The sequence below is a fragment of the Ursus arctos genome, unplaced genomic scaffold (genome assembly GCF_023065955.2).
Source record: "Ursus arctos isolate Adak ecotype North America unplaced genomic scaffold, UrsArc2.0 scaffold_27, whole genome shotgun sequence".
Classification (NCBI taxonomy): Eukaryota; Metazoa; Chordata; class Mammalia; order Carnivora; family Ursidae; genus Ursus; species Ursus arctos.
Window position 1 is genome coordinate 4494065 of NW_026622952.1, and position 13189 is coordinate 4507253.

General features: G+C 33.1%; 1 protein-coding gene across 1 annotated transcript in view; it reads left to right on the forward strand.

Moving 5' to 3' along the window:
• The window catches only part of LOC130541838 (disintegrin and metalloproteinase domain-containing protein 18-like), a 220725-nt gene that overhangs the window by 9310 nt on the left and 198226 nt on the right, over window positions 1–13189 (forward strand). The window contains exon 2 of the mRNA XM_057303392.1: window positions 2991–3081. Within this exon, the coding sequence (XP_057159375.1) occupies window positions 3039–3081 (43 nt within the window). The 5' untranslated portion in view covers window positions 2991–3038. The remainder of the gene's footprint in view (window positions 1–2990; window positions 3082–13189) is intronic.

The following is a 13189-nucleotide window of genomic DNA, read 5'->3' on the forward strand; positions in this document are numbered from 1 at the left end:
CAGAATGAGTTAGGAAATTTTCCTTCTTTCTATTTTTTGGAATAGTTTGAGAAGAATAGGTGTTAATTCTTCTTTACATGTTTTGTAGCATTCATCTGTGAAGCCATCTCGTCCCGGACTCTGTTTTTGGGAGTTTTTTTTTTTTTTTTTTTTTGATTACTGATTTGATTTCATTTTGCTAGTAATAGATCTTTTCAATTTTTTTTGTTTCTTCCTGCCTCAGTTTTGGTAGGCTATACATTTCTAGGAATTTATCCACTCTTTCTAGGTTGTCCCAATTTGTTGGCATATAATTTTCATAATATTATCTTATAATTCTTTGTGTTTCTGTGGTGTCATTTGTTATTTCTCCTCTTTCATTTCTGATTTGTTTGGGGGGTCCTCTCTCTCTCTCCTCTCTCTCTCTTTATTTATTTATTTATTTATTTATTTATTTATTTGAGTCTGGCTAGAGGTTTATCAATTTTGTTGATCTTTTCAAAGAACCAGCTCTTGGTTTTATTGATCTGTTTTACCATTCCTTTAGTTTCTATATAACTTATTTCTGCTCTAATCTTTATTATTTCCTTCCTTATGCTGGTTTTAGGTTTTGTTTCTTGTTCTTTTTGTAGCTCCTTTAGGTATAATATTAGGCAGTTTATTTGAGATTTTTCTTCTTGAGGTAGGCCTGCATTGCTATAAACTGCTTTTTTTTCTGTATCTCAGCAATTTTGGACCATTGTGTTTTCATTTTCATTTGTTTCCATGTTCTTTTTAATATTATCTTTGATTTCTTGGTTGACCCATTTATTGTTTGGTAGAATGTTATTTAACTTCCATGTATTTATGCTCTCTCCAGGTTTTTTTCTTATGGCCGATTTCTAGTTTCATAGCACTGTGGTCAAAAGAGATGCATGGTATGACTTTGATCTTGAATTTGTTGAGGTTTGTTTTGCGAGCTACTAGGTAATCTATTCTGGAGATTGTTCCTGTGCCCTCGAAAAGAATGTGTATTCTGCTCTTTTAGGATAGAAGGTTCTGAATATATCTGTTAAATCCATTTGGTACAGTGTGTCGTTCAAACCCACTGTTTCCTTGTTGTATTTTTGTTTGGATGATCTGTCCATTGATGTAAGTGGGGTGTTAAATTCCCCTACTGTTATTGTGTTGTTATCAATTATTTTCAGTTATTATTTCTTCAAAAAAATTTTTTTGCTCCCTTCTCTTTCTCTTCTAGGATCCCTATAATGCAAATGTTTTATACCTGATGCAGTCACTAAGTTCCCTAAGACTATTCTCAATTTGCATAATTATTTTTACTCTCATTTGCTCAGATGGATTACTTTCCAGTACTCTGCCTTCCAGGTTATTAATTCTTTCCTCTGCTTCATCTAGCCTTCTATTTATTCACTTGGGTGTATTTTTAATTTCGTTTATTGTGTTCTTCATCTCTGATTCTTTTTTATCTTTTTCTTAAAGAGTCTCACGGATGTCCTCCACTCTTTCCTCAAGTCCAGTGAGTATCTTCATGGTTACTACTTTAAATTCTCTATCAAGGATATTACTTATATCTGTTTTGGTTAGATCTCTTCCTGTGGTTTAGTCTCGTTCTTTCATATGGGGCACATTCCTCTGTCTCCTCATTTTGTCTAACTCTGTGTTTGTTTCTCTGTGTTAGGAAATTCAGTTACTTCTCTTGCTATTGAAAGTAATGGCATTATGAAGAAGTGCTCCTTTAGTACCCTGCAGTATAGTGTTCCCTGTTCCCGAGGACCTCATGTTTCAGTGAGTGTCTTCTATGTGTGTTACCTGAGCCCTGTCTCTTTTTCCTTCAGTAAGGTTGTCTGCAGAGGCTCTCTTTGCCAATCGTGGGCAGTGTTTGATCCACGGCTGGGTGCAGCACATTTTAACAAGGTGTGTGCTGGTCTTCTTGTGAAATGAGACCTGCTGCCACCATCACTGCAGGAACTGAGGTCTCAAAACACATGTGGGTCTGTTGACTGGCTGTTGGTGGATTTTGCACTGGTCTTATGGGGTTGGGTGGCCCATGGCACTGGGATTGAGGCAAGCATGACTGGGAAGGGCTGATTCACTGAAGCACGAGGGATGGGGCTTGATGTAAAAAAGTTAGGTAGCAATTGTTTGTGCCATGCTGTTTCCTGCAGGTGGCCCTCTGTTTATACTAGGGGTTTGGGGAGGAAAATGGCACCTGACAGCTTCTTTATTCCTGGAGGCATTTCTTCATTATCCTTACTTCTCAAAATGATTCTCTGAGATGAGTAAATCCTTCTCCCTCCTGTCTGCCCCTGGTATTTTTCAAAGTGCTGCTTGCATGCTATATCTCTGCTAGCTGTTCATCCTACTGTCTGAGAGTGGGGACTCACCTTCCTAATGCCCTCTGGGTTCAACTAGAGCCTAGCTGCTGATTTTTAAAATTCCAGGCTTTAAGTCCCACCGGTTGTAAGAATTCATAAGATTTGGATCCTCCTGCTTTCAAGGCCAAATATTATGGGGATTTGTCTTTCTTGTGTGGGCTCCTCAGGGGTTCATTTCTAAACTACATTTTCTTAAAGTTAGTAATCTACCTTGTAGCCATGATAAAAGGTATTGTTTATGTAAATCCAAATTTGAAAATAAAATTGTAAATCAAAACAACTTTAAACTACATCAAGAGATAGATCTAATAAATATAAGACACAAAAAATAAGATATTAGTCAAATTTCAGGTAATTGGTGGAAAAGGAGTAGGATATTAGAATTGCAGGTAAGAGAGTAAATGATTGTTTGATTTCTTAATAATTTCTTCACTATGATAACAATTTTCCTATTCTGAAGTGGATAGTTTTTAGTGTTTCTTCTTCTTGTATAGCCAATAGATGACACCCAAAATTTATTGTAGCTGACCCTGACTGGGCATTGGTGTCATCTAGATATCTCTAAATTAATTTATCATAGTTTCAGTTTTTAATCTTTTTAAAGATGAATAATTGGAACTTTATTTATATTTTCAGTTGCAAAGGGTTCTACTTTTCTGTGTACACAAGAAGTGAATATGCATAATGATGATTTTGGAAACTGTAGAAGAGACTCTTGTAATTTTAGGTGTGTATTTAGCAAATTATACCTTTTCCAGTTGTGTTTGTGTGTTTATACTGCAAAGAGTTGTTTAATACAAATGAGAAAAAATGCATTATATACAGATCAATATTTATGTTGCATTTCCTAAGATTGTTTTGTTTTGCTTAGCTTTGGTGTTATGATCTGTAACATATTCAATTATCCTCGTATTTTGAACTGTTATTTCCCTTATATTTTTGTCCTTATGTGACATTTAGATAACTTTTTCTGCCTTATTGCCAGGGATATACTTTGTGGAAAAATAGTTTGTCACTGGACACGTTTAGAAGTAATACCATTTAAAAAATTTGATATTCAGTATACTTACATGGAAGGCCATCTGTGTGTCTCTGCATATTTAAGAATACCAACAGCACATGTAACAGAAGATTATACCTATACGTCAAATGGCACTATGTGTGGTCCAAATATGGTAAATAAAAATTTGACTTGATTATATGTGGTGTGTGGGTGTCTGTGTGTGTGTATGTGCACATGCACACATATGAAATAAAAACAGAGAAGACCTTAACATTTGTTATTATAATTAATATTACAAATTTTGGTTACTATATCATGACTTTAAGATTTAAAGTTCAGAATTTCTGTGGGTCGAAGGAACACTTGTTTCACTATCATTTTGTTTATTATCAATTTTGCTATAGATAAACTTGTTTTCTCATACTTGAGAATATTAGCTTCTTCATTAGGCTAGGATCTGGTCTGCAAAATTTTATATAAACCACAAAAAAGAATCAAGTAATACAGCAAAAAAAAAAGTAGGTGAAAACAATCTGAATAATAAGAACAACAAAGAAAACAAAAATAGCCAAGTATTTAGTCTTACAATAATTGACAAGGAAGAATTAATTTGGTTGTAATAAAAGTAAAACAGCTATTTGCTCATTAATCAACTCCTCTAATTGTTCTTCCAAAAGCATAATAAATACTGGTTAAAAATTTGGCCCTCCCACAAGACCCAATAATAAAATGGTGTTTAAGCTTTATTTCTTTTTCTTTTCCTTAAGAAACAAAATAAAGGATCTTTACTACCATTGAAAAATTGGTTGACTAATGTAAAACACTACTCAAGTATCTCCTGTTTAAATTTAGATAATTTACATTTAGATACAATATTTTAAGAAATGAAAAATAGAGGAAAATGGAAATGAATAGTAAATTTATCTCAAAATGGGAATACATATTCTTGCATAAACATAATGAAACAATCACAAAGGAACACATAGTGCTGATTGCCTGATAAAGTAATATGTTATCTCTTTAAAGATTATTTTAAAAATGTTTACTATAAAAGTGCGAGATTAAATACATAAATTTATCAGCTAATTTAATCATTCATTAATTGGGGGGGAAAAGCACTCAAATGATTTATTTATGGTTTAACACACAAAAACAATTCGATCTTTGTCCCTGATTTCTGGCACAGAGCTCCTAAACCCCTTGGAATTTCCTCAGTAATAGGAATGTGGGGTTTTTTTGTTTTTCTGTTTTTGTTGTTATTCATAAAGAGCCTCTTCCAATCAAACCGAATTTATGCTAATGAAGTGACAGGATGAGGCCTCTAGATAACTTTATGATGGAGCTGATCACTAGTAAGCCCAAGTGATTAAAGAGTTGTAACTTTCAGCTTCATCATAAGTTTCAGAAAGGGAAGTAGTGTGGCTAGAGATTGAACACTATAAAAACTTTTGAACAATGAGATTTTTGTGCTTCTAGGTTGGTGAAATAAATACAAACTACATGAATATCTAGTTACTGTTTTTGTCTAATTAAATAGGAGTTGAAAATAATAATTGATGATGAGAAGCATAACTTATTATCATCCAAAAACAAATATAAATTAACACATACTTTCTGGAAAGTGATTTAGAAATGTGTATGGAGTCAAATAGATTGTTACACATTTTTGTTGATTATTAAAAATTATTTGTTACTATTTTTAATTGACATATAATTGAAATATAACATTACCTTAGTTTCAGGTATACAACATAGTGATTCAATATTTGTGTATATTGTGAAATGACGCTACAAGAAGTCTAGTTAACATCCATTACTATACATAGTTACAAACTTTTTTTTATTATTTTGACAACATTCAAGTTTTACTCTCTTAGCAAGTTTTAAGTATGCAATAGTATTATTAACTATAGTTATCATTGCTTATTTATTTTATAACTGAAAGTTTGTAATTTTGGCCCCATTCACCTATTTTATCCACTCCCCAAATCCCCACCAATCTGCTCTCTGCATCTATGAGCTTGGATTTTGTTGTTCTTTAAATTATACATACAACTAAGATCACACAGTATTTGTCTTTCTCTGTCTGACTTATTTCAGTCAACTAGTGTTCTCAAGGTCCATTCATGTTGTCAAAAATGGCAAGATTTAATTCTTTTGTATGGATGAGTAACATTCCATTGTGTATATTTGCTACATTTGCTTTATCCATTCATTCATCAATGGACACAGGTTGCTTACATATCTTGGCTACTGTAAATAATGCTGCAATGAATATGAAGGTGAATATATATTTTTGAATTACATGTTTTCATTTATTTTAGATAAATATTCAGAAGTGGAATTGCTGTATCATGTGATGTTTCTATTTTTAATTTTTGTAAGAACTTCCATTCTATTCTATCTATTCTATCATACTATTTTCTTTACATTTCTGCCAATAGTGCATAAGGGTTCCCTTTTCTCTACATCTTCACAAACATTTGCTATTGCTTTTTGGCATGATAGAAGCCATTCTAAGATCCTAGGAGAATAGGAGAAAGATTTTAAGGATGGAAAAGTATTTCAGGGAATAATGCTCGGCATAAATACCCAGATACAAAAAGCAAAGAACATCATATAGGATGAACCCAGTGAAATCCACAGCCGAATACAGCATAATGAAATTTCTGAAAATTAAAGACAAAGAATCTTAAAAGTAGTGAAAGTGAAATAACATGTGCAAGAAAAGTACTATTATAATGGTAACAATTAAAATAAAACATACGTATGCCTCAGAAGATTGCCATGCTGGTTTGTCCCACTCCCACATGTGACCACTAAAACCTTTACAGATCACTCATCTCTCCAGCAGTGATTCTCTGCCTGGGAAAGTCTGATCATTAGCCTATGCCCCACTGGCTAATGTCCCCATGGAGGGAAAACAAAGAAAAGAGTGAGGGAGGAAGGAAACTGAAGGTAAGGAGAGGGAAGAAGAAGGAAGGAAGGAAGGAAGGAAGGAAGGAAGGAAGGAAGGAAGGCAGGCAGGCAAACCTAACTTTTCTTACTTGGTTCTGTAGGAGCTTTCAGCTGACTTGAGTTTTTCTCCCACACCATTTTTAATTTAAAAACAAAAACAAACAAAAAAGCAACTGGAGTAGAATTTAGCGATTCATCAGTTGCACATAACACCGAGTGCTCTACTCCAGAAACCAATATTGCACTGTATGTTAACATAAAATTAAAAACAAACACGCCCCCCCCCCAAGTAATTGGCAGTCTTCTCCATGTAACAGGGGTTTGTCACATGACAGTCTTCATCAAGGAACTGGCTTTTAGGCCATGGCACTTCCAGTAGTCTAATTGGATAGTGACTCTCCTAGAGGATAGACTTGAAAAGCCCAAATTCTAGTCATCATTAATTCAATTGCTTTAGGAAACAAAATACCTTTCTAAATTTTCCTTGGGATGAAAGTGTTGTGCTGACTGCATTTTGTAATTGAGAAAAATAAAAGGTGAATAGTGAATATGAGAGCTGACCTACTTCTGTGGTTTTGCGGACACTTCCATGGATAATTCCACATTTTAGCCTCCCTGCCCAACCTGCCCTTTTGGCTCTTCCTCCTCTGCTTTTCCTTATTACCCTGAGGCTGCAGATCCCCCAGAGCATTGTGAGGCTGATCAACCAGGCTCTCTCCTTTACCATTGTATTTGATGTGGTTGCTTCCTAGCTTCATTTTATCCCTCAGTGGCCTTCATTTTATTTTGAAATCCCAGGAAGTTCCTAAATCTCTCATCTTCTAATTGCCTTGTTCTGATTCTCCTTTACTCACATTAATTAGGGAAAGGGGAGCAATTGTGAGTGCCATGCCTGTGAATTTGAATTGGAATTCTTCTGTGATAATTTTAAAAAATTCATCAGATATACTTTATTTTCATTTGCTATTCTACACTGTTCAGTTGGTTTCAGAGTGGTTTGAAAGAAAAGATGTCTTTACGTTACTCTCATTAACTGTGGATCCTTTGTAAAAATTATCTTGATAAGAAGAGACAGAGGGAGAGAGGGGAGACTTTATATCTTCTTTATTATCATGAAGAAAAGAAGGTCTCTTATTAATCAGAACAAAATTTTAAATAAAACGCATGTATTTAATAGTGTAATGTACTGAGCAAAAAGTATACTGCATAGAGATAAGCATTATTCCAATAATACAAGTTTGCTGAATATTGGATATGATAGAAAGCTTTTATGATTTTTTTTTATTTATAAGACTTAGAACAGGAGAATAGTTTATCAAATTGATTTCTAGCTCACTTAGGTAGGGTAGGGAAGATAAACACATCTCAGCACATTCATTTCAAACTTGAGAAAAGGGGCATTTAACTGTCCAAAATTAGATAAGCTAATCAATGAATAAATAAATGAAATTAATTGCCTTTTTTTTAAAAACTCATACCTGGGACTATAAGAAAATATGCTTAGATAATCCAGGCATTTCTCATTAGGAGTATATATTTACTTATTTTTTTTTCTTTGAACCATGATGTGCTGCTTCTGGGACACTATTTGTGTCTCTTGTTCAAAGAAGGAAGTCTTAGGACGCTTGGGTGGCTCAGTCATTAAGCATCTGCTGTTGGTCCAGGACCTGATCCCAGGGTCCCTGCTCCGCTGGGAGCCTGCTTCTTCCTCACCCACTCTCCCTGCTTGTGTTCCCTCTCTCACTGGCTGTCTCTCTCTCTGTCAAATAAATAAATAAAATCTTTAAAAAAAAAACAAAAACAAAGAAGGAAGTCTTGTAGATTAGTTTATATTTAAAACATCATCCCAACCATTGCCCAGGGCTAAGTACTTTTATAGTGTCTCTTACTTTTGCTGTCATTACAAAAAAGCCAACTACAAATTGATCTGTTTACTTCTTTTCTTGCTGGCTTCATCAGAGCTCTTGCAGTTAATGAACAAGCTGATATTCTTTCCTTTGTGAAGATTGGTTAATGGTGATAGAAAATAATGATTTTATTCATCATATAGTGAAATTCTATCAGATAACTTGAGAAAAGCCAGCAGATAATTTTTACAGACTCCCCTAAAGATATTCAAATTAAATTAAAATTAACATACAGCATACATAGAAATCTGGTCAAATAAATAATAATTAAATCGGTATCTTGTATTTAGTGAGGATTTACTATGTGATAGGCACTGCTTTTGTTCCTTTATGTCTAGCAAATGATTTCATCCTCATAACCTACACTTTTTAAGAATTTGGGTATAATTGCTATTCCAAATTCAAAGATGGATAAATGGAGGTATGGGGGATTAAATAACTTAAGTGCAAATGTAAAAGGTAAGAGATATTGTCGTTAAAGCTGGAAAAATTTAAAAATATAAAAAATGACAAGAACACTGTTATTTAACATTGATCAATGTGGTTCTGTGACTAAAGGAGTTCTTGCACTGAACATTGGCTGTTGATAACTTGTGCATGAATTTAAAAAGAGATTATCATCAAATATGAAATGAGGATAAAAATATTTCCTTTGAGTATATATGAGTATGTCTTATAAAAATACATAAAGAGTGTGAAGATAGATCCAAGCTCATTACAAATGGTCAGTACAACTTGGCTATTTTTGTTCTTATACTAATTAATATCAATATATCGATAAACTCACAGCTGTGCTCTCTCATAGGAAAGAAATAGTATCTCATTTCAAAATTTTATATTTGGTAAAGTAATAACATACCATTTGGACTCCCAAGTTCTTGTTTTAGAATGAGTAGATTTCATGAAATCCAGATTCATATTATGTATGTATTTGATATGAAATATAAATATATTGTGCATTTAATTTTTATACCAAGTACAATTGCCCAACTCTTGGCTTTACATTTACAGTTTCTGTTATTTGTTGTTTTAACATTTTAGTATTGTGACCAGGGACGTTGTTCTCCTATTTCATACACACAGAGAGCAAATTGTGACTCAAACGTAAATTGCAGTGGACATGGGGTATGTAATGGTTATTTCATTTCTAAGTTTGGCTATTTTAATTTATGTCAGTAACATTGTCCAAGATAATGAGGTCTAGAATTATTGGATATAGAAATTACTTTGAAAATTTGCAGTTAAAATAAGGAAAGTAGATTCCATTATTTATACATATGTATATGATTTGTGTGTTCAGTCACATTGTCATAGGCCTCATGAGCTTTGAACTTTCTACAAAAATGGAATATGAAATAAATTCATTTCTAAATTGAATTTATTAAGGATTACACATACACATTTAGCATACATGTAAATATTGCTTGTGATTGAGTGTATGTGTACTGATAAATATTTGAAAACACACGTAGTATATTTATAGTACATGTATTATAATCTAATGTTTTTGTGAGAGCAGAGTTTCTTGTCTGTTCTGATCTTGTTCACCCTTTAGTGGCTTCAATTTATTTCCCTGTATGTCTCTTCCACACTATATTTTAAAAATCATTCAGTGATGGACTTTTGGATAATGTTAATTTTCACTTAACTATTGTAAGTAGTGGGACAATGGGCATTATGGTACCTTTGCACATTTGTCTGACTTCTTAAATTGTTAATGAAATATGTGAGTGGCTACATTTATGCACCATTTAAATTTTTATAAATATTCTATTGTCTTTAAGGAATATTATACCAGTTTTTGCTCCCACCTGTCAGGTATAAAAATATGCATTTCCTCAAATTCTGGCCAGACTAGCATCTCAGTTTTTTTTAAATCACTTTTAACATGCTAAATCCATTGTTAATTTATATTTATTTGATGATACAGTTTTTAAGCATAATACATTTTTGGTCATATTTGCCATTTGTGTTTTTATTTGTCCATCCATTGTGAAATTATCTACTAAGGAATAGAAATTATGTAAACTTTGTTTTTCTGAACATTCAGTTGGGCTTTAACTTTGTGGCTGGTGTCTCTTGCCATACCAATGCTTCATATTTTATATAATAATCCAGGAATAATGCAACCTACCTGCGTGTCTTGTATCAAAATTTTCTTCCCAGTCACTTATATGCCCTATTAACAGTTTCTTTTCTATTTCTTTCTTTTCTTATTTAAATTTAATTTAATTTTTTATTTAATTTTTGCATGAACCTACTTCTAGATTCTCTAGTCTGCTTCTGATCCTTCTTTCAATTCATCCACCAGGTCACATTTGGAGATATTTTCCAGCCTTCCTATTTCTAGCAAAATACATTTTTTTAAAGATTTTATTTATTTATTTGACAGAGATAGAGACAACCAGCGAGAGAGGGAACACAAGCAGGGGGAGTGGGAGAGGAAGAAGCAGGCTCATAGCGGAGAAGCCTGATGTGGGGGCTCAATCCCAGAACGCCAGGATCATGCCCTGAGCCGAAGGCAGACGCTTAACCGCTGTGCCACCCAGGCGCCCCTCAAAATACATTTTTGTATCTGTATCTCCTTAAGCAAACTTCTCCTTTTGGTTTTACCCCCATTTTTTTGGTAAAAGTTTATTTTTATAGCAGCTATTTTTTAACTTAGCACAATTCAAAATAAACTTTAACTCCTACTATTTTATATGTTTTTATTGAAATATAGTTGGCACACAATGTTACATTAGTTTCAGGTGTAAAATAGTGATTCAACAACTCTGTACATTATGCTATGCTCGCCACAAGTGTAACTCCCATCTGCTATTACAATATCATTGACTATATTCCCTATGCTGTACTTATCACCCCCATGACTTATTCATTCCATAACTGAAGCCTGCATCTCCCACTCTCCTTCACCCATTTTGCCCCTTCCCACTACTACTTCACCTTCTGGTAATCACCAGTTTGTTCTCTGTATTTATAGGTCTAATTCTGCTTTTTTGTTTGTTTATTCATTTTATTTTTTAGATTCCACATATGAGTGAAATCATATGATATTTGTCTTTCTCAGTCTGACTTACTTCACTTAGTACGATATCTTCTAGGTCCATCCATGTTGTCACAAATGGCAAGATACCTCTCTCTCTCTCCTTATGGCTGAGTAACATTCCATTGTATATATATATACCACATCTTTACCCATTCATCTACTGATAGCCCCTTAGGTTGCTTCCATATCTTTGCTACTGTAAATAGTGCTGCAAGAAACATAGGAGTGCAATATACCTTTTCTAATTGGTGTTTTTGTTTTCATTAGGTAAAAGTAGTTTTAGAATTACTGGATTGTACGTATTTCTATTTTTATTTTTTGGAGGAACCTCCATACTGTTTTTGACAGTGACTGTACCAATTTACATTCCCACCAACAGTGCACATGGTTCTCTTTTCTCCACATCCTCACTGATACTTGTTTTTTCCGGTTTTGATACTAGCCATTCTGAACTGGTGTGAGGCGATACCTCATTGAGGTTTTGATTTACATTTTCCTGATGATTAGTATAATTTTTTGGTTCATAATTTTATGTTTTTCTGGAATAAGGCATTTTGGTTGTATCAAGAAGGATATCTACTTTTATTTAAAAAATTGAGACAAAAGAAAATCCCTATGACATTTGAAAGGCATAATTGCAGTAAATTGCATGGGAATTTATTGTATTACATTTTATTTTAAAAATATTTTCCACATTAAACAAAAACCATCTACAATATATAAATAACAATATTTCAATAATTTACATTGACTAACAATGAGAGTAATGCATTTAACTTTTATGTTGTACATAAAATGTTATTTTTAATTTGGTTTTGATTTCAGGTTTGCAATAATTTGCTTCATTGTCACTGTGATGTTGGATATTCTCCTCCACTTTGTATACCATCACGAAAATCACCAGGAGGAAGTATCGATGACGGGTTTTGGGGAAGTTAGTATCTAGATGAGTGTGCTTCAAGGAGCTTTCTGTACTTATAGAAATGGTCTACATCTCCACTGAACATGTGGCTAAAGAGCACCTGATATATGGGTAGTGCAACTAGGAAACTAAAATTTCCACTTTATTTTACTTTACTTAAATTTAAGCAGCTACTTGTGGCTTAGTGGCAACTATATTAAACAGTACAGCTCTATATCATACTGCCCATCAAAATTTTGTATATGCTTTTAATTCCAATCAAGAAGTGAACATTTTAATAGACCTCTCTTGAATTTTAACCATGGTTACCAAAAACATTTCTATATATACAGCAGAATTTTCTAGATAGGTATATTTAAATCATACAAAGGTGATAGTTTTATTATATACTCCGCATCTTCCCAGGATGTTAATTATCATGATGTACTAGTTCACAACCAAGTCGCATGTTTTAAGTTTCCCATTTCAAAAGGGAAAAGTGATCAGATCTTCCATATCCATAGCATATGGATGGTAGATGGTACAAGCCATTTAAAAAATTTATTTGGTGAACATTCATGAACAAATATAGCATATTTGTTTTTTCTAAACTTCACAATGTATAAATCTTAAAAGAGTATAATTTCAGTAACGTGTTTACATCATTTGCATTTTTACTTTATATTTTTATATATGCTATAATCTGATAGTACATTATTATATTTGCCTTAAATAGGCAAAGGAATTTTAAAGATTTTTAATATAAATATTTACATTTACTCACCCATTTAAAGTTTTTAAATATATTTACATTTACTCATCCATTTACAGTTTTCTTTTATTATTTTTAATTATTTTTAATTTTTTTATGTTATGATAGTTACCATATAATACATCACTAGTTTTTGATGTAGTGCTCCATGATTCATTGTTTGCATATAACACCCAGTGTTCCATGCAATACAGTCCCTCCTTAATACCCATCACCGGGCTAACCCATCCTCCCACTTCCCTCCC